The sequence below is a fragment of the Anomaloglossus baeobatrachus genome, chromosome 5 (assembly GCF_048569485.1).
Source record: "Anomaloglossus baeobatrachus isolate aAnoBae1 chromosome 5, aAnoBae1.hap1, whole genome shotgun sequence".
NCBI lineage: Eukaryota > Metazoa > Chordata > Amphibia > Anura > Aromobatidae > Anomaloglossus > Anomaloglossus baeobatrachus.
The window spans coordinates 263,638,725-263,665,623 of NC_134357.1; the positions used below are offsets into that span (position 1 = coordinate 263,638,725).

Genomic DNA, 26,899 nt, shown 5'->3' on the forward strand with positions numbered 1-26,899 from the left:
TTAATTATTTAAGTAAAAATAGTGATGACTTTAGGAAGCAGAGAAGGAATGGAGTAACCGCAAAAGCCGAAAATGGCTGCATTTACAAGGGGTTAATACATTTCCCACACAGTTCATCCTATGGAATACCAGCTATTCGTCTCTATTTTACCACGTGAAGCCTCCCATTGGAGTGGCTCATGTCACACGGTTGTGGGGCGTCAAATCTGATAAGCCTCTAAGGAATGTGTTCAGTCGGACGGTACATTGCTGTGCGCAGACACCCGTGATATGTGACAGGAGTCCCCTCCGGTATATTCCTGACACATGGCCGACTCCTCACTGACTGACTGACTGACTGACTGACTGACTGACTGACTGACTGACTGACTGACTGAGCGCTGCAGCACTCGGCTACAAGAGCCAAACAGCCGCCGTCACCAGACCCTCCTGTCCTCTGCAGACGCCAGTACTGAGCTCAGCTGTCTCAGTGGCAGTGCTGGACACGCCCCTTTCCCATATCTGCGGACTGCAAAATGATTCCTTCCGCCCACCTTTAATTTGTTAGCACGCATGCGCTCTCCAAGGCCTGCTATTGGTCAATGTTTCTAGATCCTTTTTACAGAGGGAGAAGTGTCATGTACTGCTATGTTCTGCTTGTCTTAACATCGTCGCTCCAGAACAATGGCGGATGGACCCTTATTGATCCAGTGTACGGTCTGGAGTGGGAATAAGAACCCTCATCCCGGTAGGTGAACGCTGGATATAGTACGTATGCCCTGATATTGCTGTTATATAGTCACTATAAGTGCCCTGTTCTGTATTATTATCATGTGCAGAGTGCCCGGACTCATTTATTCAACCAGACTAAAAGAAAAACTGTTTTGTTTTTTTTTCCTCTCAAAGCAGCCAATCAGGGCATAGCTTTCATTTTTGGAACAGCTCTGATAAAATGAGAGCTGCACTGTAATTGGTTGCTATTTTGTAAGTTTTTTTTTCTTTGGAAAGTGTTTGTGATCCTGCCTCGTTGTCTTGATATAGTGATGCACCGTGAGCGCCATTTCCTGTGATGGGTAGACTCGATTCCGCACCCTGGATTATGCTGGTTCTGCTCGGATCCTAGATGCTGCGGTGACAAAGGACGAAAGAGCGTCTGTGTGACCATGGAGACGATACTACAGGCCACCATGGAGATTATCTGCTTGTTGATTGGGCAGGTGAGGAATTCTTGATTTTTCTCCGCTGTTAGAGGAGGACCATACAAAGGCTACAGCGCTGCTCCTATTTGTCTTAGTGATTGTCGGGGGGTTTTGTGACCTTCCCACTTGTCTTAGCGATTGCTGGGGAGTTTTTGAGCTGCCCATTTGTCTTAGCGATTGCCGGGGTTTTTTTGAGCTGCCCGCTTGTCTTAGCAATTGCGGGGGGGGGGTTTTGAGCTGCCCGCTTGTCTTAGCAATTGCGGGGGGGGGGGGGTTTGAGCTGCCCATTTGTCTTAGCGATTGCCGGGGTTTTTTTGAGCTGCCCGCTTGTCTTAGCAATTGCGGGGGGGGGGTTTTGAGCTGCCCATTTGTCTTAGCGATTGCCGGGGTTTTTTTGAGCTGCCCGCTTGTCTTAGCGATTGCTGGGGAGTTTTTGAGCTGCCCATTTGTCTTAGCGATTGCCGGGGGATTTGTGACCTGCCCGCTTGTCTTAGTGATTGCTGGGGGGGGGGCTTAATGACTGTGCTCCTTTAGAGATCAAAGCGGTTGACATCTCTAATATAAAGACAAGTAGGCGTTAAAGCTGTCATTTAACCTCCCCTCCATATAGTCTCATTTTCTATAAGGCTATGTGCGCACGTTGCGTAAATACATGCAGTTACGCTGCGCTTTGTAGCGCAGCGTAACTGCATGCGTCCTGCTTCCCCTGCACAGTCTATGGAGATTGTGCAGGGGCCGTGCGCATGTGTCGTATTAGAGCGCAGCGCTTCGGCTGCTGCCATAAGCACGCGTTCTAAGAAGTGACATGGAATCGGTTTTTTTTTTGGTTTTTTTTTTCACTATGGACATTTTCTGCAGCGATTTGAGGCGCACGTGTGCTCTTCAGATCGCTGCAGAAAATTCTGCAGTGACAGTACGCAACGTGTGCACATAGCCTTACTCTGCCCCCCCCCCCTCCTCGCTCCCCCATTATTTTTTTTTTTTTTCTGCGATTCTCAAAACGTGCAGTAAAATGGGATAATTCTACCTTGTATCTAGAAGCTCATGGCAAAAAAACGCATAGGACATCTTGTGATTACACTCTAATGGAGAATATGAAGAAACTGAGAGCTGCATTTAAGTTGTAGCAGATAATATCTAATATTTCAGTAAGCAATGCAGCTAAATTGTGTCCTAGGTGAGCAGAATTATTAAGTATTTACAATACAGTGCTAAAGATGTAGCCAGGTGTGGATACAATGCTGTGAGTAAGAGTGTTAACGCACCACTCCAGTGTTTTGGTTTTTTTTCCCAGCACTGGAGTGGTGCTTTAAATCTAAGCCCCATGTATTATTCTCTCCTTTAAGCTGCTTTAACTTTTACAGACGCCGCCCCGAGCGCCATTTTCTGCTGGTAACTTCCGATTGGCCAGAAGTTGCATCATGAAGGTCTCAATGCCTTTCTATGAGAGCCAAAATGAGGCTCTCGTAAGAGATGCATTGAGTGGTGACCTCTGGCGTGTGCCATGAAACACTGGAGCAGCTGGCAGGTCACAAATTGCTGAGGCTGACCAGAGCGGTGGCGATGGCGGGTGCAGCTGCCGTAAGTGAATTATAACACAGGGGTCAGGGGACTTAGATTTAAGGGCCCACTCAAGCGGTGCAATATTTAAAAAAAAATAAAAATGGAGAGGTGCTTTAACTGATTATTATCATCGAAATACAATGTGAGTGAACAAAAGATACATCACATCAGTATTTGGTGAGTCTACCTTTCTCTTCACAACTGCATCAGTTCCTCTAGGTACACTTGTTCACTGTTTTTTGAAGGAATTCGGGAGATTGTTTTTCAAGATGTTTGGAGCAACCTAACTACAGATCCTCTGTGGATGTAGACTTGTGTAAATCGTTCTCTTCATGTAATCCCAGGCAGATGATGCTGAGATCAAGGCTGTGTGGAGGCCATATTATCACTTCTAGGACTTCTTTGTCTACTTTACGCTGAAGATGGCTCTTATTGAGTTTAGTTGGATATTTGGGGATGTTGCTCTGCTGCAAAATAAATTTGGCATGGTGTGCGGCATAGAACATGCTGTGAGCTTCAGGCAGAGACTGAGCCTCAGTGATGAGCGGTGACGTCACTCTGGTTATTTGTGGTCACAGCTGGTCCTTCACCTGTGACCACAGGTAACCTGACCTCAGGGGACCTAATTGAACTGAGTGACCTCACCTTCACAGACCTGCATCTCCTGACAGAAAACTGAAGGGTTTTTTTTTTGCTTGTTTGTTTGTTGGGTAAGAGATACAGAGTTGGTGCTGAAATTTCTATACTGTATTCATGCACCCAACTTACACTTCCTGGCAAAAAACCACCACATCAAAACACCATGCGGTTTTAATACGATAGTGATGCGATTTTTGTGCCAGGAGGTATAGATTGAGTGCAGGAGTATGGTGTAAAGTTTTCAGCACCAAATCTGCATCTCTTGGCCAAAAAGTGTTTTGACGCCGTTTCGGTGCGCTTTTCTGCCAAGAGGAGCAAATTTGGTGCTGAATTTTTAAGCCATATTCCTGCACCCAATATTCACCTCCTGGCAAAAATCTCATGAAAACCGCATGGTGTTTTCATGTGTGGTAGTGTTTTTTTTTTTTTTTTTTTTTTTTGTTTTTCTTTGCCAAGAGGTGTAAATCGGGTGCAGGAATTATGGTGTAGAAATTTCAGCACTAAATCTGCATCTCTTGGCAAAAAAACTGCGGTTTTCTGCCAGGAGAAGCACATCTGTGAACTTGGTGACCTCTCCTGAGGTGAGATCACTCAGTTCATCAAGGTCACTTGAGGACAGGTTTCCTGGGATCACAGGTGGAGGACCATGGCAACCCCCAGCTGTGACCACAAATAACCTGAGTGACATCATTGCTGAGGCTCAGTCTCTGCCTGAGGGTACGCTCACACGAGCGTATGAATCGGACGAGTGCAATGCAAGAAAATTTCACATTGTACTCGGCCCAATGTTAATCAATGAGGCAGAGCAGTTGCTTATTTTTTTTTTTCTCATCCAGATTCTGGATGAGAGAAGTCACAACATGCTGAGATTTTCTGCCGAAATCGTCCCGGACTCGCCAATACAAGTCAATGAGTGTGAGAAAAAAAGTGACGTCACATGGACGACACACTGACTATCCTAGTGACGTCCGTTTTTTTTTTTTATACAATCTTTTCATCTAGCAGAGAACACTGTAAATGACTGTAAATCACTAATAGCTGCTGAGAAAAAAAAACGGATTGCACACGGACAGCCCACGGATGACAAGTGAGTAAAAAATCATCCTACTCTCCTGGATGAGAATGGGACCGTTTTTTAATACATTCGTGTGAGTTAAGCCTGAAGCTCACAGCAGGCGGTCATGCTCTATGCTCGCTCGCTGTGCCTTCAGTAGTATAGCAGATCTGGAATTATCTTGAGACCTAATGTGGATTATGTCTGACCTGTGTTTGAGGTTAATAAAGTGGCTGATCAGCCATTGTATTGCCAGGGTGCGTTCTTATCTGTGAGCAGCATGATCCCTGATCCGTAAAATTACCTCATTGGAGGACCGCTCTTTTTCTGTGGATGACTTTGACAGAATGAAGGGGGCAGTGCTCCTGAAACGCGTAGACCTATGATATAATAAAGCCTCATTGATCTGACATCCAGACTTGTGATCCTTGGCGCGGTATAGAAACCCTCTTCTATCAAACTCTCTGTTATCAGCCACTGGGTTGCTGCTGCCGGGATCTTATCTCTACATGCGATTACAGTAGTTGTGACTGTCACAACTACAGTTGGTGAGTATATTTGCTCCCCCCTCCTTTGCCCTGTGCCTATAAGGGTAAGACCCTATTGCGCTATTTGTCCACAGTTTCCTATTTCGTTGAGGAATTATATGAAAAGAGGCAGAAATTTAGATTAGGAATTAGTTGAGCGTTACCGTATTTTTCCGACTATAAGATGCACTTTCCCCCCCCCCAAATGTTGGGGGAAAGTGGGGGGTGCGTCTTATGGTCTGAATATAGGGCTGCGGGGAATGAGGGTGGAGCTGGTCATCGGCGGCACGAGCAGGCTGCAGCAGCGCCTGCCGTGACCACGTGGGCCCGCTCATTCCATATGCACGCCCATCCTTCTGCCCATCTCTCAGCGCTGAAGCCGGCGCTACAGGTGGGTGGGGTGATGGGCAGGGACGCGCGCATAGTAAACAGCCAGCTCGCGTGCTCACCCCTGGCAACTACAGCCTGGAGTGATCATGTGCGGCTGTATTCACTGCTCCCCGCGCATCATCATCAGCGCGGGGTGCAGTGAATCAATGTACTCGCCGTTCCCCTGCAGCACCGCGATGTCCTCCTGTCTGCCGGCCGCAGCTCTATGAAAACTAGCGGTGCTCACAGCGATGACATCATCGCTGTGCGCACGTGTCCACACAGTCGCGCCGGCAGACAGGAGGACATCGCAATGCTGCAGGGATCGTGGCCGGCTCAACACAGCGCTTCCGGCAGACAGGAGGAGGAGCGACGCTGCGTGGAGCGAGGAAAGGTGAGTGTAAACATTTATTTATTTATTTATTTATTTTTTTTGTGTGCTACAGGATGCAGGACATAGCAGGATGATGGGGGTATAGGAGCAGGATGATGGCATATATAGCAGGATGGGAGCACATACCAGGATGGCAGTATATAGCAATATGGGGCTAGACCAGGATGAGGGACATATATATATATATACACAAGGCAGGAGGATCATTACCGGGATGGGGTACCTTAGTAGAGAATTTGGGGACATTACCCCCATAATAGTGTCAGCAGCAGATACTCTCCCCATAACAACGTGTCATGACCACATTTGTTGCTTAAAATTTTATTTACCTATTTTCCTTCTCTAAAACCAGGGTGCGTCTTATGGTCCGGTGCGTCTTATAGTCCGAAAAATACGGTATATCTTGTCGTGGTAATTGGGCTCAAGTAAACTGGGCCAATTTTATTTGTAAAATAACTACTTTTTTTTTCCCCAAAAATATTTTTTCAAATTTTTCATGTGTTCTTTGCAGTAATGCATTTTCACATTCCAATGTTCACATTATACATCTTTTTGATTTTTCTCCTTGCCTCTACTTGAATGCAACTGCTATTTTTGATAATGTATGCTATGCTCAGTTTGCACCAATTCAGACTATAAGATTAGGAAGTTCCAGCAATTCTTGTATTTTCCATTACTAATCGAAGGCTTGGTGGCAGTGGAGAGCTGTTATTAGCCCCTGATATTACCCAGATTGCCACCGCAGCAAGGCAAACCAGATGAGCCGGGTAAAGTTCCGGGATTGTCGCATCTAATAGATGCAAAAATTCTGGACGCCTGCGGGCTGCTATATTGAGACTAGGGGAGTCCAATAAGCATGGGGCCCCCCGACCTGAGAATACTAGCCTCCAGTTTTCGGCTTTGCAATGACTGGGTATGAGAATTGGTGGGGACCGCAAGCTATTTTTTAATTTTTTTTTTTTTTTTAATTTTTTTTTAATTGTTTAAAAAAAAAAAAATGTATGCGGTCCCTCTTACTTTGATACACAGCCAAGATAAGCACACGGCTGGGGGCTACAGCCTGTAGCTGTATGCTTTTTCTGTGCTGGGCATCATAATATGGGGGGGACCCTACACCATTTTTTGTTTATTTAATTTTATACCAATATAGTCACACAGACAGCGTCTCTGATTGAAAGCAGGCAGACATTCTGGCACTCAGAGTGGGGGCGCTGTCTAACTGCAACCAATCAGAGACGCCGGGACTGTTGGTGGGCGGGGGAAGCAGTGCTGATGCAGAAAGAATATTGAGCGGCCCCGGAAGTAGTATGTGTGGCCCGGAAGTAGTGTACAGCTGTGCGAAAGACTGTTTAAGTATAACTTGTCTGCTTCACCCCCTTTCCTTTTTTTTATATCGTTATTTTTTTTAATTCCCGAGTTTCCAGACCCTGATTGTTACCTGAAGTTCCCTGAGAACTGCGGGCCCGGAGTCGGTGCTCGGGTACTTTTGAGCCAGTGTGGATCCAGATTTTTACAGTTCAGGTTTACTCATCACTAATGATCTCGTGAAATACTGTTTGGCAGGCTTCTTACTGGCACCAAATTTATTCTGCAGCAAGACAGTTATTGCAAACAAAAGCCAATTAAGAAATCATTGAAATATATGTTCAGCGTAAAGAAGAATAAGAAGCCCTGGAACTGATGATATAGTCCCAACAGAGTTCTGAGCTCAACACCATGGGGTCTGTCTGGGATTGCATGAAAAGACAGAAGTATTTGTACAAGTCTCATACACAGAAGATCTGGGTTTGGTTCTCCAAGGTGTTTGGAACAACCCTCCTGCCGAGTCCCTTCAAAATCTGTGTACAAGTGTACTTAGAAGAATTGACGCTTTCAGTTCAGAAGGCTATGTAGTCGCACCGAATATCAATATGATTTAGAGTTCTCTTTTGTTGATTCCCTTTGCATTTTGTTGACTGATAAAAATAAACTATTAACACTCCTATATTTGAAAGCAACTTAGAAACTTTTTTTTTAACTCTCCTGCCTATAACTTCTGCACAGTACTTTATTTCCGGGTAATGATCAAAGACCGCAACAGACCACTTAACTTCTTTTCTGACTAAAAAGTAGATTAGGTGTCTAAAGCCTGCTTTACACAAGCCGATAGATTGTGCAATAGCACAATCGATCGTACCCGCCCCCGTCGTTTTTGCGTCACGGGCAATTAGTTGCCCATGGCGCACAAACTCGTTTAACCCCCGTCAAACATACTTACCTTCTGGACGACCTCGCTGTGGGCGACGAACGTCCACTTCCTGGAGTCACTCACAATTTGTGAACGTTACTGCGTCGCTAGGAGGTGTCACACGAGACGACGTCGTGCGGTATGCCGGATGTGCGTCACGAAAACCGTGACCCCGACAACATCGCACAATCTATCGCCTCGTGTAAAGCCCGCTTAAGGGGCACTTTGCACACTACGACATCGCAGGTGCGATGTTGGTGGGGTCAAATTGAAAGTGACGCACATCCGGCGTCGCACGCAATATCGTAGTGTGTAAAGCCTTTTGGATACGATTAACGAGCGCAAAATCGTCGTAATCGTATCATCGGTGTAGCGTTGGTCATTTCCATAATTTGGAAATGACCGATGTTACGATTTTGTTCCTTGTTCCAGCGGCAGCACACATCGCTGTGTGTGAAGCCGCAGGAGCAAGGAACATCTACCTGTGGCTCACGCCGGCTATGCGGAAGGAAGGAGGTAGGCGGGATTTTTACGTCCCCCTCATCTCCGCCCCTCCGCTTCTATTGGCCGCCTGCCGTGTGACGTAGCTATGACGCCGCACGACTCGCCCCCTTAATAAGGAGGCGGGTCGCCGGCCAGCGCGACGTCACAGGGCAGGTGAGTGCATGTGAAGCTGGCGTAGCGATAATGTTCGCTACGCCAACTATCACCATGATATCGCAGCTGCGACAGGGGCGGGGACTATCGCGCTCGGCATCGCAAGCATCGGCTTGCGATGTCGTAGTGTGCAAAGTGCCCCTTAGACCTAGTTAATGGACTGGTGATCTGATCTCATGGAGGCTAACCTAGACTTCTATGTAGATGTTAGCAATGTGGTCTGCTGTTACAATGCGCAGGATGATTGTTATATGGACTATCTGTGTAGCTGCTGTTCCTCATAAAATACATCTATATCACAAAATAGGAGCATCTTGACAGTGATAATCTGTGAATATACACATAACTACAGTTAGGTCCAGAAATATTTGGACAGTGACACAATTTTCGCGAGTTGGGCTCTGCATGCCACCACATTGGATTTGAAATGAAACCTCTACAACAGAATTCAAGTGCAGATTGTAACGTTTAATTTGAAGGTTTGAACAAAAATATCTGATAGAAATTGTAGGAATTGTACACATTTCTTTACAAACACTCCACATTTTAGGAGGTCAAAAGTAATTGGACAAATAAACCAAACCCAAACAAAATATTTTTATTTTCAATATTTTGTTGCGAATCCTTTGGAGGCAATCGCTGCCTTAAGTCTGGAACCCATGGACATCACCAAACGCTGGGTTTCCTCCTTCTTAATGCTTTGCCAGGCCTTTACAGCCGCAGCCTTCAGGTCTTGCTTGTTTGTGGGTCTTTCCGTCTTAAGTCTGGATTTGAGCAAGTGAAATGCATGCTCAATTGGGTTAAGATCTGGTGATTGACTTGGCCATTGCAGAATGTTCCACTTTTTTGCACTCATGAACTCCTGGGTAGCTTTGGCTGTATGCTTGGGGTCATTGTCCTTCTGTACTATGAAGCGCCGTCCGATCAACTTTGCGGCATTTGGCTGAATCTGGGCTGAAAGTATATCCCGGTACACTTCAGAATTCATCCGGCTACTCTTGTCTGCTGTTATGTCATCAATAAACACAAGTGACCCAGTGCCATTGAAAGCCATGCATGCCCATGCCATCACGTTGCCTCCACCATGTTTTACAGAGGATGTGGTGTGCCTTGGATCATGTGCTGTTCCCTTTCTTCTCCAAACCTTTTTCTTCCCATCATTCTGGTACAGGTTGATCTTTGTCTCATCTGTCCATAGAATACGTTTCCAGAACTGAGCTGGCTTCATGAGGTGTTTTTCAGCAAATTTAACTCTGGCCTGTCTATTTTTGGAATTGATGAATGGTTTGCATCTAGATGTGAACCCTTTGTATTTACTTTCATGGAGTCTTCTCTTTACTGTTGACTTAGAGACAGATACACCTACTTCACTGAGAGTGTTCTGGACTTCAGTTGATGTTGTGAACGGGTTCTTCTTCACCAAAGAAAGTATGCGGCGATCATCCACCACTGTTGTCATCCGTGGACGCCCAGGCCTTTTTGAGTTCCCAAGCTCACCAGTCAATTCCTTTTTTCTCAGAATGTACCCGACTGTTGATTTTGCTACTCCAAGCATGTCTGCTATCTCTCTGATGGATTTTTTCTTTTTTTTCAGCCTCAGGATGTTCTGCTTCACCTCAATTGAGAGTTCCTTAGACCGCATGTTGTCTGGTCACAGCAACAGCTTCCAAATGCAAAACCACACACCTGTAATCAACCCCAGACCTTTTAACTACTTCATTGATTACAGGTTAACAAGGGAGACGCCTTCAGAGTTAATTGCAGCCCTTAGAGTCCCTTGTCCAATTACTTTTGGTCCCTTTAAAAAGAGGAGGCTATGCATTACAGAGCTATGATTCCTAAACCCTTTCTCCGATTTGGATGTGAAAACTCTCATATTGCAGCTGGGAGTGTGCACTTTCAGCCCATATTATATATATAATTGTATTTCTGAACATGTTTTTGTAAACAGCTAAAATAACAAAACTTGTGTCACTGTCCAAATATTTCTGGACCTAACTGTATCTGCAACCTGCCATTGTGCCAATTAATTTGTGTGTGGCTGTGGTGGGAGTCTGTATTACCCATATAAAAAGCAGATGAAAAGTTCAGAAAAGAAGGTGACATGAACGGTCTTCCTTCCTGCAGGAAAATGTTACCGTGAAGAAGTGTGGGAACGCAATCTTCATTGAGCCTCCTCCTCGTTCACTACAGAAAAATGACAGACAGAAGATCCTAGACCTCGCCAACAAGATCATTGAGCTACTGACTGTGGAGGTGAGCGCTGCTGGAGATACCCTAATTTCTACCATGCATAATGAATGTCTTGTATCGGCAAACTGTCTTTTTCCTCTTGTATGAAGCCAACGATCATAAGATGCTTCAGGAAAAGCTCTTGCCTAAAGAATAGTCAGGTCACTTCTTTTATCCGCTTTGTTTCTTCGGAAACCTAAGCCATTAAAAGAAGCTCAAAAGACTGAAGGTTGTGAACAGCATCTTCTTTTTACATATAAATCCATACGTTAAAGGGAACCAAGCACCAGGATTTTCATATATAAAGTAAAGCCAGTGCTATACTGGGGCTAGGATGCTGAATGTAGGCATACCTGTTTACAGATTGGAGGTTTTATTTCAGAAATATGGGCAAGTAAAGTTCCAGCAATGCAGTGCTATTTGATTGACAGGTGCAACAGGAAGGGAATACGTGAGTCAGGTCTTTCCATCTATTCTCAACCCGGTCTTGTCTGCCTGCATCGGAATTAACGTGTGGGGAGGACGACCAGGCAGACCGGGCTAGGAACAGATGGCAAGACCTGACTCTTACCCGGAAGGAGCCCATACAGTCTAGCATCTACCAAGGACAGGTAGGCAGATGGGTGGGAATAGATGGTAAAACCCGACCCACCTATTATTTAGGCTAGTTTCACACTTGCGTTGGACAGCTTCCGTAGCATTGCGTTGTGTGACGGATGCTACGGATCATACAAAACAACGGAAAGCTTTTTTTTTTTTTATTTATTTTTTTTCTTCTTTACAGTTTTACCGGCAGCAGACTATTGTGAACGATCAGCTGATCGCTCTCAATAACCGGCGGCCGGGCACTGTCACTTGCCGGCGGCCGGGCATGCCGGTGGGCGGGCGCTCAGCTGAGCGCTGTCACTTGCCGGCGGCCGGGCATGCCGGCGGGCGGGCGCTCAGCTGAACGTTCGGCCACCACGAGACAAAATAAAGTTTGTGATTTTTTAAAAAAAAAGAGCATGCTCAGTGAAATTCTGAGGATTCCGCTGCTCAAAAAAAGTTACATGCTGTGTTCCTCCCGCTGGGCGGAAGCAACGGAGCGTCGCCCAGCGGAAGCAATGCAGGTCCTTTTGGCACAATCTGTCATCCATACAAATCTATGGGAAACAGCGGAATCCGTTCACGGATTCCGCTGTTTTCCAAAAGGGCGGATTGTAACGGAAGGAAAACAACGCAAGTGTGAAAGTACCTTTACCCTGTAGTAGCTATCAATCAAAGCAGCGCATTTCTGTAACTTTATTTGCACATATTTCTGAAATAAAACATCCAATCTCAGAACACAAGCTATCCTTACACTTGGTATCCTAGAGCCAGTATAGCAACAGCTTTACTTCATATATGAAAATCCTGCTGGCTGGTTCTCTTGTGAGCTAAAAAAAAATAATTTGACATTTTATTCAGTGTTAATGTTTATCATGTCACCATCTTTCCATTATTGTAGAGGTTGCTGGATGTGAAAACCGAAGTCTGCAATGACATTCCTCAGAGGGATTACCAGGCTGGCTGCTCCTCACATGGTAAGGAAAGAATTGTAGACCAAATTTAGACGTTAAAAGGGTTTTCCCACAAAGAAAGTTGATTTTAATCAATAGATCTTGGAATAATAATAATAATTTCCACAATTGGATGTGTTTTAAAATAAAAAAGTTCCTGTGCTGAAATAATCTTATATACAAGGTGGCCATAAAATAGCCTCAGGTGTTTGGAGCCGTGTGCAGGCTGACCCAGTGGACAGAATTGGCTGAAAATTGGTATGTATGCTATTCAAGGCATGGGGAAACAGAAGGCATCTTAGAAAAAATTCTTATACCAAACCTCCTCACCAGCTGAAAAAGGCGCTGTACAGTGACCGCACCTTGCAACTCAGTCTACAAGATGCCGGTCTCTTTGCTGGGTCATGCGCTGTTAGTGAGGTTGGTTTATGAGAATGCCAGGAATGCTACAGCTGCACTGAGAGCCTTTTGTCGTTTGAAAGACCTTCACACACGTAGCGGGCCAATGGCTGTCAATTCGCTGAGACAGATGATGACACGTTTTGATGCAACAGGGTTACTGAGTGTTCAGCCAGGGCGCGGGTGACGACCGGTAAGAAGAGAGATTGTGGAGAACATTGCCACTGCCGTCATGGAACAGGGCACGAAAAACCCTGCCGGGAAAAGCCGTGCACGCAGTGTTTCCAGGCAATGGGTGGTCCCGTACAGCATAGTGGGGAAATTTCTCCAAAAGGGCATACCAGTACAAAATTAGCCATCATCAACAACTTCTTCCTCGTGACAATGATACCCGCATAACATTTGCATGCATGTTTCTGGCGACAGTGGAAGTGGATGGCAATTGGCCATGGAATGTTCTGTGGTGCAACAAAGTGCATTTTTACCTGAATGGAACGGTGAACACACAAAACCGTCGCATGTGGGCTACTGAAAATCCGCATGCGGTTGAGGGGGTTCCGCTGCATTCGTTACAGGTAACTGTTTGGTGTGGCTTCACCTCATCATTCATCCTCGAACCGATCTTTTATGAAGAAATGAGGCCAACTGGAGTTGCTACTTGTTCCATGACAGCAGCAAAATACCAGACAATGCTGGAAACAGTGGTCGTTCCGCAACTCCAACAGCGGCAGTGTCTTCAGACAACCACCTTCATGCATGATGGAGCACCTCACATCGCAAATAGTGTGAAGAAAATTCTGTGTGCACGTTTTGTCGATGACAGGAATTTGAGCCGCTACTTCCCTAACGCATGGCCACCGCGTTCGCCCGATCTCAATCCTTGTGATTTCTGGTTGTGGGAACACTTGAAAGAGCCTCTTTATAGGGAAAATGTCGATATCCTGGCTGACCTCAAAGACTACATCATTTTGGAAGTGCCCAGACATGTTATGCAAGCGTCGAGCATGTACTGCATAGAATGAACATGATCACCATGCATGATGGCGGCCATATTGAACAGTTATGCTAGTTTGTGGAACAATTGTGACATCTTCAATAATTGGCACATGGTTTTTGGGTTGCTCGTTTACTGTACAGCGCCACTTTTTCACCAGGTAGAGAGTTTTGGTGAGTGGATATGTGTGTGTGTGTGTATATGTATGTGTATGTATATGTATATATATATATATATATATATATATATATATATATATATATATATATATATATATATATATATATATAATTACTAGAAGGTGGCCCGATTCTACGCATCGGGTATTCTAGAATTTACGTATTGTGTAGTTAATGTATGATTTGTGTTATATATATATATATATATATATATATATATATATAGATATAGATATATATAGATATAGATATATAGATGTTGCTGTGTGTAGTTGCCAGTATTTGTGTGGGGCGCTGTAAATGTCCTGGGTGTTGTCTGGGTGTGGGGGGTGTGAGAGCGGTGTTGTATGTGTGTTGCGTTGTTTGAGGAGCGCTGTGTGTCTGCAGCGTTCTGTGTGTGGTACTGTGTGTGTTGCGCGGTTTGTGTGGGTGTGTGTTTAGGGGGTAGGTATGTTTTGTGCAGTGTGTGTTGCGCGCTACGTGCGTATATTTATGTATGCCGCGGTATTTGTGTGTTGGGTGTTGTGTGTGTGTGCGGCGTTGTCTGTGTGTGTGGGTGTCTGTGTAGAGCGGTGTTTGTGGTTCCCAGTGTGTGGTGTGTTGTGCGGTGCGTGTGTGGCGGTGTGTGTGTGTGTGTGTTTTGGGGGGAGGTGTGCACCCCCATCGTGCTCCATCCCCCATGCTGCGCACCCCCCATCGTACACCTTCCCCCATGCTGCGCACTCCTCATCAGCCTACCTCTCCCAGCCTCCCTCCTCCCAGCCTCCCTCAGCATCAGCCTCCCTCTCCCAGCCTCCCCAAGCATCAGCCTCCACCAGCATCAGCCTCTCTCCTTCCAGCCTCCCCCAGCATCAGCCTCCGCCAGCATCAGCCTCTCTCCTTCCAGCCTCCTCCAGCATCAGCCTCCGTCTCCCAGCCTTCCCCAGGATCAGCCTCTCTCCTCCCAGCCTCCGTCCTCCCAGCCTTCCCCAGCATCAGCTTTCCCCTCCCAGCCTCCCTCAGCATCAGCCTTCCCCAGCATCAGCCTCTCTCCTCCCAGCCTCAGCCTCTCTCCTTCCAGCCTCCCCCAGCATCAGCCTCTCTCCTTCCAGCCTCCCTCAGCATCAGCCTCCCCTTCCCAGCCTTCCCCAGGATCAGCCTCTCTCCTCCCAGCCTCCTTCCTCCCAGCCTCCCTCAGCATCAGCCTTCCGCTCCCAGTCTCCCCCAGCATCAGCCTCCCCAAGCATCAGCCTCCACCAGCATCAGCCTCTCTCCTTCCAGCCTCCCCCAGCATCAGCTTTCGCCTCCCAGCCTCCCTCAGCATCAGCCTTCCCCAGCATCAGCCTCTCTCCTCCCAGCCTCAGCCTCTCTCCTTCCAGCCTCCCCCAGCATCAGCCTCTCTCCTTCCAGCCTCCCTCAGCATCAGCCTCCCCTTCCCAGCCTTCCCCAGGATCAGCCTCTCTCCTCCCAGCCTCCTTCCTCCCAGCCTCCCCCTCCCAGCCTCCCTCAGCATCAGCCTTCCGCTCCCAGTCTCCCCCAGCATCAGCCTCCCCAAGCATCAGCCTCCACCAGCATCAGCCTCTCTCCTTCCAGCCTCCCCCAGCATCAGCCTCTCTCCTTCCAGCCTCCCTCAGCATCAGCCTCCCATTCCCAGCCTTCCCCAGGATCAGCCTCTCTCCTCCCAGCCTCCTTCCTCCCAGCCTCCCCCTCCCAGCCTCCCTCAGCATCAGCCTTCCCCTCCCAGCCTCCCCCAGCATCAGCCTCCCCCAGCATCAGCCTCCCCCAGCATCAGCCTCCACCAGCATCAGCCTTTCTCCTTCCAGCCTCCCCCAGCATCAGCCTCCCCCAGCATCAGCCTCCACCAGCATCAGCCTCCCTCGTCCCAGCGTCCCCCAGCATCAGCCTCCCCCTCCCAGCCTCCCCCAGCATCAGCCTCTCTCCTCCCAGCATCAGCCTCTCTCCTCCCAGCATCAGCCTCTCTCCTCCCAGCATCAGCCTCTCTCCTCCCAGCATCAGCCTCTCTCCTCCCAGCATCAGCCTCTCTCCTCCCAGCATCAGCCTCTCTCCTCCCAGCATCAGCCTCTCTCCTCCCAGCATCAGCCTCTCTCCTCCCAGCATCAGCCTCTCTCCTCCCAGCATCAGCCTCTCCTCTCTGTCCCCAGCATTAGCCTCTCTCCTCCCAGCCTTCCCCAGCATCAGCCTCTCTCCTCCCAGCCTCCCCCAGCATCAGCCTCCCCCAGCATCAGCCTCTCTTCTTCCAGCCTCCCCCAGCATCAGCCTCTCTCCTTCCAGCCTCCCCCAGCATCAGCCTCCCTCTCCCAGCCTTCCCCAGGATCAGCCTCTCTCCTCCCAGCCTCCGTCCTCCCAGCCTTCCCCAGCATCAGCTTTCCCCTCCCAGCCTTCCTCAGCATCAGCCTTCCCCAGCATCAGCCTCTCTCCTCCCAGCCTCAGCCTCTCTCCTTTCAGCCTCCCCCAGCATCAGCCTCTCTCCTTCCAGCCTCCCTCAGCATCAGCCTCCCCTTCCCAGCCTTCCCCAGGATCAGCCTCTCTCCTCCCAGCCTCCTTCCTCCCAGCCTCCCCCTCCCAGCCTCCTTCAGCATCAGCCTTCCCCTCCTAGTCTCCCCCAGCATCAGCCTCCCCCTCCCAGCCTTCCCCATGATCAGCCTCTCTGCTCCCAGCCTCCTCCAGCACGCCGTGCTCCTCTGCCGACACTCACACACCCGATCGCATCCACTCACACACACCCGATCGCATCCACTCACACACACCCGATCGCATCCACTCACACACACCCGATCGCATCCACTCACACACACCCGATCGCATCCACTCACACACACAGACACTGACGATATCGCACATACGCGCTCACACTCACAACATCCGGAGATACCACATGCCTCTGGCCATGTGATCCTCCGTCAGGTCCTGGAAGGTCACAACAGCACAGTATCGAGGCCGAGAAGCAAGCGATATCGCCGGATGCTGTGAGTGTGTGGATGCGATGTGAGGTGTGTGTGAGGTGTGTGTGAGAGTGAGTGTGATCTGACGTGTGTGTATGTTTGTGTGTGTGCTGTTATGTGTGTGCGTGTGGATCTTCCGCCGCAGCAGGACCTTGATGCGCTTGTAACCATGCGAGCATGGTTACCAACGTATCCACACCACTCCCGTGCGAGCGGGGGCCGGGGGGGGGGGTGGGGGTGGGGGTGGGGGGGGAGTACAGTACTCACCTCCGTGACAGCCGTGTCAGTTCGGGGAATGCGCGGGGGGAGGGAGGGGGCAGGGCCAGAGCTAGCGTGCATTGCGTGAGGGGGGCGGGGCGTGGCGTGGCCGAATTGCCAATGCCTGCAGGGTGCCGGGGCGAGAGGCCAATCTGTGGGGGGGGCGGAGCCTGGGCGAGCGGCTGGCCAATCCGTGTGGGGGCGCAGCCTGGGCGAGCGGCCAATCCGTGTGGGGGGGCGGGGCCATGGCGAGCCCAGCGGCCAATCAGCTTTGTGTCACCGTAAGGACACAATTTTGGAACATGACAGACAGACAGACAGACAGAATAAGGCAATTATATATATATATATATATATATAGATTTTATTTATTTTTTAACCCCTTCAGCCCCAGAGCGGTTTACACTTTTGCGTTTTTGTTTTTTGCTCCCCTTCCGAGAACCGTAAATGTTCTTTATTTTTCTGTCAATCTTGCCATATGAGGGCTTGTTTTTTGCGGGACGAGTTGTACTTTTAAATGGAGCCATAAGTTTTACCATATAGTGTACTGGAAAACAGCAAAAAAATGCGCCATTTTCCGAAACTCGTAGCGTTCTCATTTTTCGGGATCTATGACTGTGACTGCTTATTTTTTGCGTCTCGAGCTGACATTTTTAATGGTACCATTTTTTGCGCATATGCTAAGTTTTGATCGCCTGTTATTGCATTTTGCGTAAAACTTGGGGCGACCAAAAAACGTAATTTTGGTGTTTGGTAAATGGCGTAGCGGCAAAAAAATTCCAATCAGATTAATTGATTTTATATTTTTATAGATCGGGCATTTCTGAACGCAGCGATACCAAATATGTGTATATTTTTTATTTTCTTAACCCTTTAATTTTCAATGGGGTGAAAGGGGGGTGATTTGAACTTTTAGGGTTTGGTTTTTTTTTAAACTTTTTTTTTTATTATTTTTCTAGTTTCCCCCCTAGGGGGCTATAGCGATCAACAATCTCATCACTCTGCCCTGTCTGCTGATCACAGCTACACAGCTGTAAACAGCAGATATGATCACTTTCTGATTCACTCTGCTCCGGGCCGAGTGAAACCGAAAGTGACTCATGATAGCTACAGGCGTCATCACATGACCCTGTGCTACCATGGCAACCACCTAAAGTCACGTGATCACGCACGTGACTTCTGGTGGGGGCGGCGGTAAGTGAAAATAATGGCCGCGCACATATACATCTCGCTGCCAGACTTTGGCAGCGAGATGTAAGGGGTTAAATGTTGCGGGTGGAATGCGTTTCCACTCGTAACATGCAGGCACACATGTTAGCTGTTGAAAACAGCTGATATGTGCGCGGATCGCTGCGACCTTCCCAGGGCAGGGGGCGGGGATTAACCTCACACAATCCATGAAGGATAGATCCGTCATTGGTCGTGAAGGGGTTAAAGATGCCTTCCGTTTCCCTATGCTTTGAATAGCATACATACCAATTTTCAGCCAATTCTGTCCACTGGTTCAGTCTGCACACAGCTCCAAACACCTTAGAGTATTTTATGGCCACTTTGTATGTGCCCCTGATATATACTGTGTAATGGCCCTGTCTGACTGCACAGGAATATGATCTGATCATAACACAGCTTCTGGGCCGGGGAGGAAGTAGATGTATAAAGATATTACAGCACGAAATTACAAATTACTCCTTTTTTACCTTTTTATTAGGTAAATCATTTCTTTAAAAACTGGTGGGGAAATGCTTTTATCTCACAAAAATGTATAAGGTGTGATCATGTGCAGTAATATCTGTACACTCTCTTCTGTGTCCTCCCTGGCCCATGAGATGTGGTATAATCAGACCCTGTCCCTGTACGGTTAGACACGGCCATTACACAGTACAAAGCAGGGACGCATATACAGTGTGTCCACCCATATCCTGTTGACTGCCATTTACTTGAGAACGGTGGCAGCTATAGGCATAGAAGTGGTGTCTAGGTATAGTAAAGTAGCCATGCATTACGCAATGAAACCACCTATAGTGCCACCTGGTGGAAAACAACGGTGTTAGCATTTTTATTTCGAAAACGGAACGAGATAGAGAAAAAAAGTGAATTACAAAGTAGTAGGGCATCATCAACTTAATACGAATCGACACCTTGCATACAGAAATGCTATGATATGATTAGAACGTGTAAAAGTCACAAGGCTGCGGACGTGAAGAGATACCTCATGGAGACCTTCCTACAAGTCATTGGGTATGGCCTCCACGCTCACCTGACCTGACCCCATTGGACTTCTTTCTGTGAGGTCACATCAAACAGCAGATGTATGTGACCCCCTCCACCAACATTGCAGGACCTACGACGATGTATCACAGATGCTTGTGCAAACATGTCACCTACCATATTGCACAACGTACAGCAAGATACAGAGTCCAGATGTGCATTGCAGCTGACGGTGGCCACTTTGAGAATCAAAGTTAAATGAGCACCATATGCGTGACCAGCATTCAATGTTTTGGTGAGTCATGGGTTTCATATTATAGTATTTCTGTATGCAAGGTGTCGATTCGTATTGAATTGATGTGAATTACAAAGTTGCAGGGCATCTTTTTTTCTCTATCTCGTTCCGTTTTCGAGATAAAAATGCTAACTCCATTGTTTTCCACCAGGTGGCGCTATAGGTGATTTTATTGCATGGCTACTTTACTATACCTAGACACCACTTCTATGCCTATAGCTGCCACTGTTCTCAAGTTAATGGCGGTGGACAAGATATGGGTGGACACACTGTATAAGATTCTCAGCACGGGAACATTTATAAATTTAAAAACCTCTAACTGTTGAAATTATTATAATTCTAAGATCTATTGATTTAAAATCAACTTTAAAATATATGTTCCCTTTTTTAAAGAGAACATATCAGCTACTGCAGGTTGTCCTTTCTCAGGGCAGCTGTTGTACAGTCATGGCCAAAAGTTTTGAGAATGCTACAAATATTAATTTTTACAAAGTCTACTGCTTAAGTTTTTCTAATGGCAATTTGCATATACTCCAGAATGTCATAAAGAGTGATCAGCTTAACAGCAATTACTTGCAAAGTCAATATTGGCTAAGAAAATGAACTTTAACCCCCAAAACACATTTCAACATCATTGCATTCCTGCCTTAAAAGGAGCAGCTAACATTGTTTTAGTGATTGTTCCATTAACACAGGTGTGGGTGTTGATGAGGACAGGGCTGGCGATCAATCAGTCATGATTAGGTAAGAATGACACCACTGGACACTTTAAAAGGAGGCTGGTGCTTGGTATCATTGTTTCTCTTCAGTTAACCATGGTTATCTCTAAAGAAACACGTGCAGCCATCATTGCTCTGCACAAAAATTGCCTAACAGGGAAGAGTATCGCAGCTACAAAGATTGCACCTCAGTCAACAATCTATGGCATCATCAAAAACTTCAAGGAGAGAGCTTCCATTGTTGCCAAAAAGGCTCCAGGGCACCCAAGAAGGACCAGCAAACGCCAGGACTGTATCTTAAAACTGTTTCAGCTGCGGGATCGGACTACCAGCAGTGCCGAGCTAGCTCAGCAATGGCAGCAGGCTGGTGTGAGTGCTTCTGCACGCACTGTGAGGCGGAGACTGCTTGAGCAAGGCCTGGTTTCAAGGAGGGCAGCAAAGAAGCTACTTCTCTCCAGAAAAAACATCAGGGACCGACAGATATTCTGCAAAAGGTACAGGGAGTGGACTGCTGAGGACTGGGGTAAAGTCATTTTCTCAGATGAATCCCCTTTTCGATTGTTTGGGACATCTGGAAAACGGCTTATTAGGAGAAGAAGAGGTGAGCGCTACCACCAGTCTTGTCTCATGCCAACTGTTAAGCATCCTGAAACGATTCATGTGTGGGGTTGCTTCTCAGCCAAGGGAATCGGCTCACTCACAGTCTTGCCTAAAAACACAGCCATGAATAAAGAATAGTACCAGAATGTCCTCCAAGAGCAACTTCTCCCAACTGTCCAAGAGCAGTTTGGCGCCCAACAATGCCTTTTCCAGCATGATGGAGCTCCTTGCCATAAAGCAAAGGTGATCACTAAATGGCTCATGGAAGAAAACATAGAGATTTTGGGTCCATGGCCTGGAAACTCCCCAGATCTTAATCCCATTGAGAACTTGTGGGCAATCATCAAGAGACGGGTGGACAAACAAAAACCAACAAATTCTAGCAAAATGCAAGCATTGCTTATGCAAGAATGGACAGCTATCAGTCAGGATTTGGTCCAGAAGTTGATTGAGAGCATGCCAGGGAGAATTGCAGAGGTCCTGAAGAAGAAGGGTCAACACTGCAAATATTGACTTGCTGCATTAACTCATTCTGTCAATATAACCTTTTGGTACTCATAATATGATTGCAATTATATTTCTGTATGTGATGTAAACATCAGACAAACACAATTAAAAACCAGAGGGCAACAGATCATGTGAAAATATAATTTTGGTGTCATTCTCAAAACTTTTAGCCATGACTGTAGTGCCAGGCACTTTGATAAGAAAATATACATACACTGAGTCAGCACACTGTGATCAATGAATACATGGACTCCAATATTGCTATAAGCTTTTTAACCCCTTTCTGATTTTGGACTGGTACGCCCTTTTTTTCAGTGACTTCCCAACCATGAACTTACCAGTACATTGTGGCGATTGTACGTGTATGCTCGATCGCCGCCGGTAGCATGGCTTAGGTGACGGCCGAGCTCCGACTTACAGCCAGGAGCTCTGCCTGCACTGTCGCGGGCTGTTTAACTCCCCTAAATGCTATGATCGATATAGTTTGCAATATTTAGGAGGCTGGGAGAGAGAGAGAGAGCTGCTTCTCCTGTCCAATTGGCAACACTGCAACATCATCGCAAGGGCCTGATCGTTGCCGTTGCAACCCGAGGTCATCATGATGACCTCCGAGTTAGACCGATACAGCAAGTCTGTTAGACCATATCAGGAGCATGGTCTAACTGGCTTCTGTCACTGCATCACCTACAGGTGCTGGTGCATGGCAATGCATTAATTATATCAGTCATAAGAGTAATTAAAGTTAAAGTCCCATAGAGGGACTAAGTAAAAAGTAAAGAAAAACAAATTGTAAAAATATTTTTAATAACCAAAAAAATAAAGAAAAAAAAGAAATAAAAAATACATTCCTGAGTTGCTGTTTTTTGTTAATTCTGCCTACCAAAAATCAGAATAGAATCTATTCTGATCTATCTTTTTTTTTTTTTTATTCTTCCAATTTAGTTGGAAAAATGAGAAATTGCTGATAAACTTTGAACCCTTCTAACTTCCTAACAAGAAAAAGATGTTTAAAAATTGTGTAGACATGTGGGAAATGTTATTTATTAACTTTGTGTGACATAACACTCTGGTTTAGGGGCATAAAAGTTAAAAGTTTGAAAAATGAAAAATATTTGCCAAATTTTCAATATTTTCACAAACATAAGCAAAAAATATTGTCTTAAATATACCATGTTCATAAAGTACTATGTCATAAAAAATGTATCAGAATCACTGGGATCCATTGAAGTTTTCCAGAATTATTACAAATTTATAAATTGGTCAAGAAGATGAAAACAGACTGGGTGGTAAAAGGGTTAAATCCGTAATGTACTTGGGTAACCATTTTTTCATCAGAGTGCAAAAGCTATCAAACACATAACAGTGCAATTTTACATGCATGGTTTCGGCCACTGACACTATGACCAAGACCACATCGACAAAACGTGTAATAGTGTCTTGATGCTCTGTCTCATGGCCCATGTACTTTTAATACAAGTTTAAATAAGTGTCTTTGGATGCTGGAATTTTTAATTTTTCCTACTTGAGACGGGACTAAATCTTGCTTTGCATGAAGGCTACACAGGACGAACAGACCATTTTCTTTTCCTGAAGTGATTGTCTGTCTCGTTGATAGTGGTTCTGGCACGGGTTTCACCTGAATCCCATTTTTTTGGCCGAGAATTTAGATGGAAACATAAGTGTTCCGCACAGGATAAATGTGAACCAAGCCTTATACTGAAAGCACTCAAAATGTTATGTTCCCCAAATGTTACCAATAAAAACCCTAATTTATCCCATACAAAACCAGCCCCCACTCAGGTCCGTCATCTGTTATTGAAAATATAGTTCGTGACCTGGATGTGACAAAATAGTCACTGCAGCCGTAGATGAATTTGGTGAGAGGTCTATTTCTAAAACAGACTCACTATTGGTTTTTTTTGTTGTTTGTTTTTTTCTCGTTCTGGCAACTTTTTAGGGTTTCTGTCGCTTACAAATTATTCTAGCCAAATCTGTTCTGTAAAAGACAAATAGCGTTCCTTCTTTCTCAGCCCTGACGTGTGCAAACTATGCAAAAGCCAATAACTTCTTCACAACAACCACAAGGGTTCTTCCCAAGAAGTTTAACTTAAAAATGCATTGAGAATTAAAGCACATAGACACCTTGGTACCATATAGAGCGGAACCTTGGATTACGAACATATTTGGTTCCAGGAGTGTGCTCTTAAACCAAGTTACTCTTATATCAAAGCAAATTTTCCCATAGGAAATAATTGAAACACAGACAATTCGTTCCACAACCCAAAAATATTTACTATATTTATACAAACTTATTACAGTAATACAATATAATGTACTGTATTTATATAAAACTATTACAGTACACTAATACAAAATACTGCACAGTACAGTAAAAGCATATAAAACAAATTAAACTGCACGTTAGCTTACAATAGAATTGTTGGTGTGTGGGAGGAACAATACAAGCAATGTGCTTCACTGGTTATCAATAAGAAAGTACAATAATGTATCCACAAATGCAAAGTGATATGCTATATAGTATATACTGTACTGTAGAATGGTATACTGTATACAGTACATATATACCGAAATTTACCTCCAGAACGGGTCAGAGCGCGGTGAAAGGACAGAACCAGACATGTGCATGGTGAGTATTTGCTCTTATTGCAAATTATTGCTCTTAAACCAAGTTACAAATTTTCAGAAAGCTTTGCTTGTTTTGCAAAATGCTCTCAAACCAAGTTACTCTTAATCCAAGGTTCCACTGTATTAGATTTTTAGATTTTGTTACTGTGGATTATTGCTCTGATGTTTTTAAAGTGCTTAATGGTTGGTAAGATGTTAATGTATTCTCTCTAACACCTAACCTTTTTCCAATAAAGTGCATCCCCTACCCCACCCCAAAAAACCCCCCAAAACCCTCAACAGTTTAAAAGGAGGCTACTCTCGCAGTTGTATGCCTTTTGGAGAATACTGATTAGTATGATTGAATGGTCCCTATAGTTACAGAGATCCAAAAGATCATATAGTTTGCGATCTGGGCTGTATGGAAAATGTGTTGTTGGAAGAAATGGGGAGGCTTGCAGTAGCATGATTGCTGTTTGTTGCACGAAAGTTGATAGCAAAATATTGGATAAAGGAAGAACCTCCCACCCATAGAGAATAGGTAAAACAGGTAGCCAATTTGATTCATATCGAATGGGCAATATAACAGAAAAGAGGCAGAATTGAGTTTGCGATTAAGATCTCGGCCCAATAGTTGTACTGTTAAGGTAATATCTCATATGAAGGAGTCCAGGGTCAATAGCTGTGGAGGGGGGAGGGGGGGGGGGAGGCCACTGTTGCTGCGGTTTCCTAGAAAATCACAAATTATGTTCGGATTGTCATGGTCCCACAGAGCCCCTGTTGGGAATCTTTGTTAGATTTTCTGCTTTTTGAAGGTATTTATGTCTTGTGATATCTATTCTTAAATCTTATTCTTCTGTGTCTCGCAGCATATCCGGACATGGCCTCAATGTTCCAGAAGCCTTCTTCAGAACATCTAGGAGAAGCTATACGTGAGAAGGAACAGAAATCTTCAGGTGATATAACTGAGTTACTCGGCTCCTGTGAGAAAGGAAATCTCCAATATGGGGATATGGACCGATCTGTACAACATTCATCAATTTGTGATCAAATAAAAGCAGAGCTGAACAATGAAGATAAAATCTCTGCTAAGTGTAGATTAGAAGAACTATCTGTGCTTAACATTAAAGAAGAGTCCTTCTCTGGGGATGAAGACCCTTTCACTGAGGCTGTAATCTCCACTCCTGAGTCCCTGTATACAGCTATCGATATCAAAGAAGAGTCTCTCTCCAGTGAAGAAACAGAATATACCACAAATGATCTGAAAAAGGAATCCAGTCTTAATGCTGAAGGAAATCTTGGAGAGGTTTCTTCAACCCCATTTCACATTGTTAAGGTGCTAACCACATCCATTCACAAGAAGGCCAGTAGAAAATTAAATACATCTCAGATAGTTCAGCCCAACACTGATGGCATGCATTGCTGCCAAGATTGTAGGAAATGTGACCGTACCAACTCCTCTTCCATAAAACACCAGAAAGGACATAGAGTGAAAAAGATACCTTGTCCTCAATGTGGCAAGAACTTCTATTGTAATTCTGCTCTCACTTGTCATCAGGCAGCACATGCAGAGGAAAAAATGTTTGCTTGCTTTGAGTGTGGCAAGAACATGCCATCCAAACCAGCCCTCCTGGTTCATCAAAGGATGCACAAGGGAAAGTCTTATATATTTGGGCCTCAGATAAATCACCCTGGAGAGAAGAGCTGTAGCAGTAAGCCCTCCATTGTCCTGCAGCAAAGAAACCATACGGGAAATGCTTTGTATTCATGTTCCGAATGCGGAAAATGTTTTCTACAGAAGACTTGTCTTCAGCAGCATTTCAGCACTCATAGTGGAGAGAAACCCTATGCCTGCTCAGAGTGCGGGAAACGCTTTATTCAGAAAAGTTCTCTCAAGCAGCACTTAAATGTCCACCTTCCAAAGAAGAAGGAGACTTTCTGTTGTTCTGAATGTGGCAAATGCTACAAGCTTAGAGCCAATTTCAGGTGGCATATGTTAATACACCTTGGTGAAAAATGAGCACAAACCATAATACAGCTGTGAGAGTCATACTGCATTAGTACCTGCAGATAAGGAATTTCACTTTAGTTTTAGAGGCTGTAAATTACCCCCTTAAATGGGTTGATCCCATTCAATTAAATTTCTCCACTACCTGCAGTTTGCTATATATTTAAAATAAATAAAAGAATATCTGTATTCTCCTCCCCGAGTCCACCGATGAGTGTCTGGTAATGGCTGCAAAGCTGAACTCCCTTTGACAGCATGGCAGTCAATCGGTGAGCTCAACATCTCTGAACGGGGTATTCCGTCTACTCGGGGACTACCTACTATAGATGCTGAGATCACTCATCGACTAATGTACTGTCAAGATGACCCCAATGCATTACACCGGGAACAGCGTGTTTATTTTTTTATTTATTTTTTTAATTGTATATGCTTTAGAAATGTTAAATGTTTCTGGCATCTTTGAAGTCCGCAGTTGGCAATTATTAGGGATGATCGAATACCAAAATATCCGGCTTCGCGAATATCCGACAAGTCACCGCTATTGGAGTATTCGCAAATATTCGACGCGCAATGTAAGTCTATGGGAAACCCGAATAATTTCACGTTGTTCCTAACGGCGAGCTGTGGTCACTAAGGAAAAGGTCGAAATGGATGGAAAAAGGCATAATCTCTCCCTCTCCCCTCCCTCCCCTCCCCTTTCTCCCCTCCCCTTTCTCCCCTCCCCTTTCTCCCCTCCCCTTTCTCCCCTCCCCTTTCTCCCCTCCCCTTTCTCCCCTCCCCTTTCTCC

At 45.6% G+C, this 26,899-nt stretch overlaps 1 protein-coding gene across 1 annotated transcript; it reads left to right on the forward strand.

Annotated features, from left to right (window-relative positions):
* Positions 1-622: 622 nt before the first annotated feature.
* Positions 623-26,899, forward strand: LOC142311202 (uncharacterized). The gene is made up of 5 exons (XM_075349400.1): positions 623-727; positions 1,021-1,196; positions 10,736-10,864; positions 12,327-12,402; positions 24,974-26,899. Exons 2-5 carry the CDS (start codon positions 1,143-1,145, stop codon positions 26,122-26,124), a joined length of 1,410 nt encoding a protein of 469 aa, XP_075205515.1. The 5' UTR covers positions 623-727; positions 1,021-1,142; the 3' UTR covers positions 26,125-26,899.

Excerpts from the sequence above, each read along its gene's own strand:
- LOC142311202 (XM_075349400.1), top strand. The coding sequence starts at position 1,143 with ATGGAGACGATACTACAGGCCACCATGGAGATTATCTGCTTGTTGATT. Across the intron at positions 10,865-12,326 it reads TTGAGCTACTGACTGTGGAG|AGGTTGCTGGATGTGAAAAC; the intron begins GTGAGCGCTGCT and ends CCATTATTGTAG. Across the intron at positions 12,403-24,973 it reads GGCTGGCTGCTCCTCACATG|CATATCCGGACATGGCCTCA; the intron begins GTAAGGAAAGAA and ends TGTGTCTCGCAG.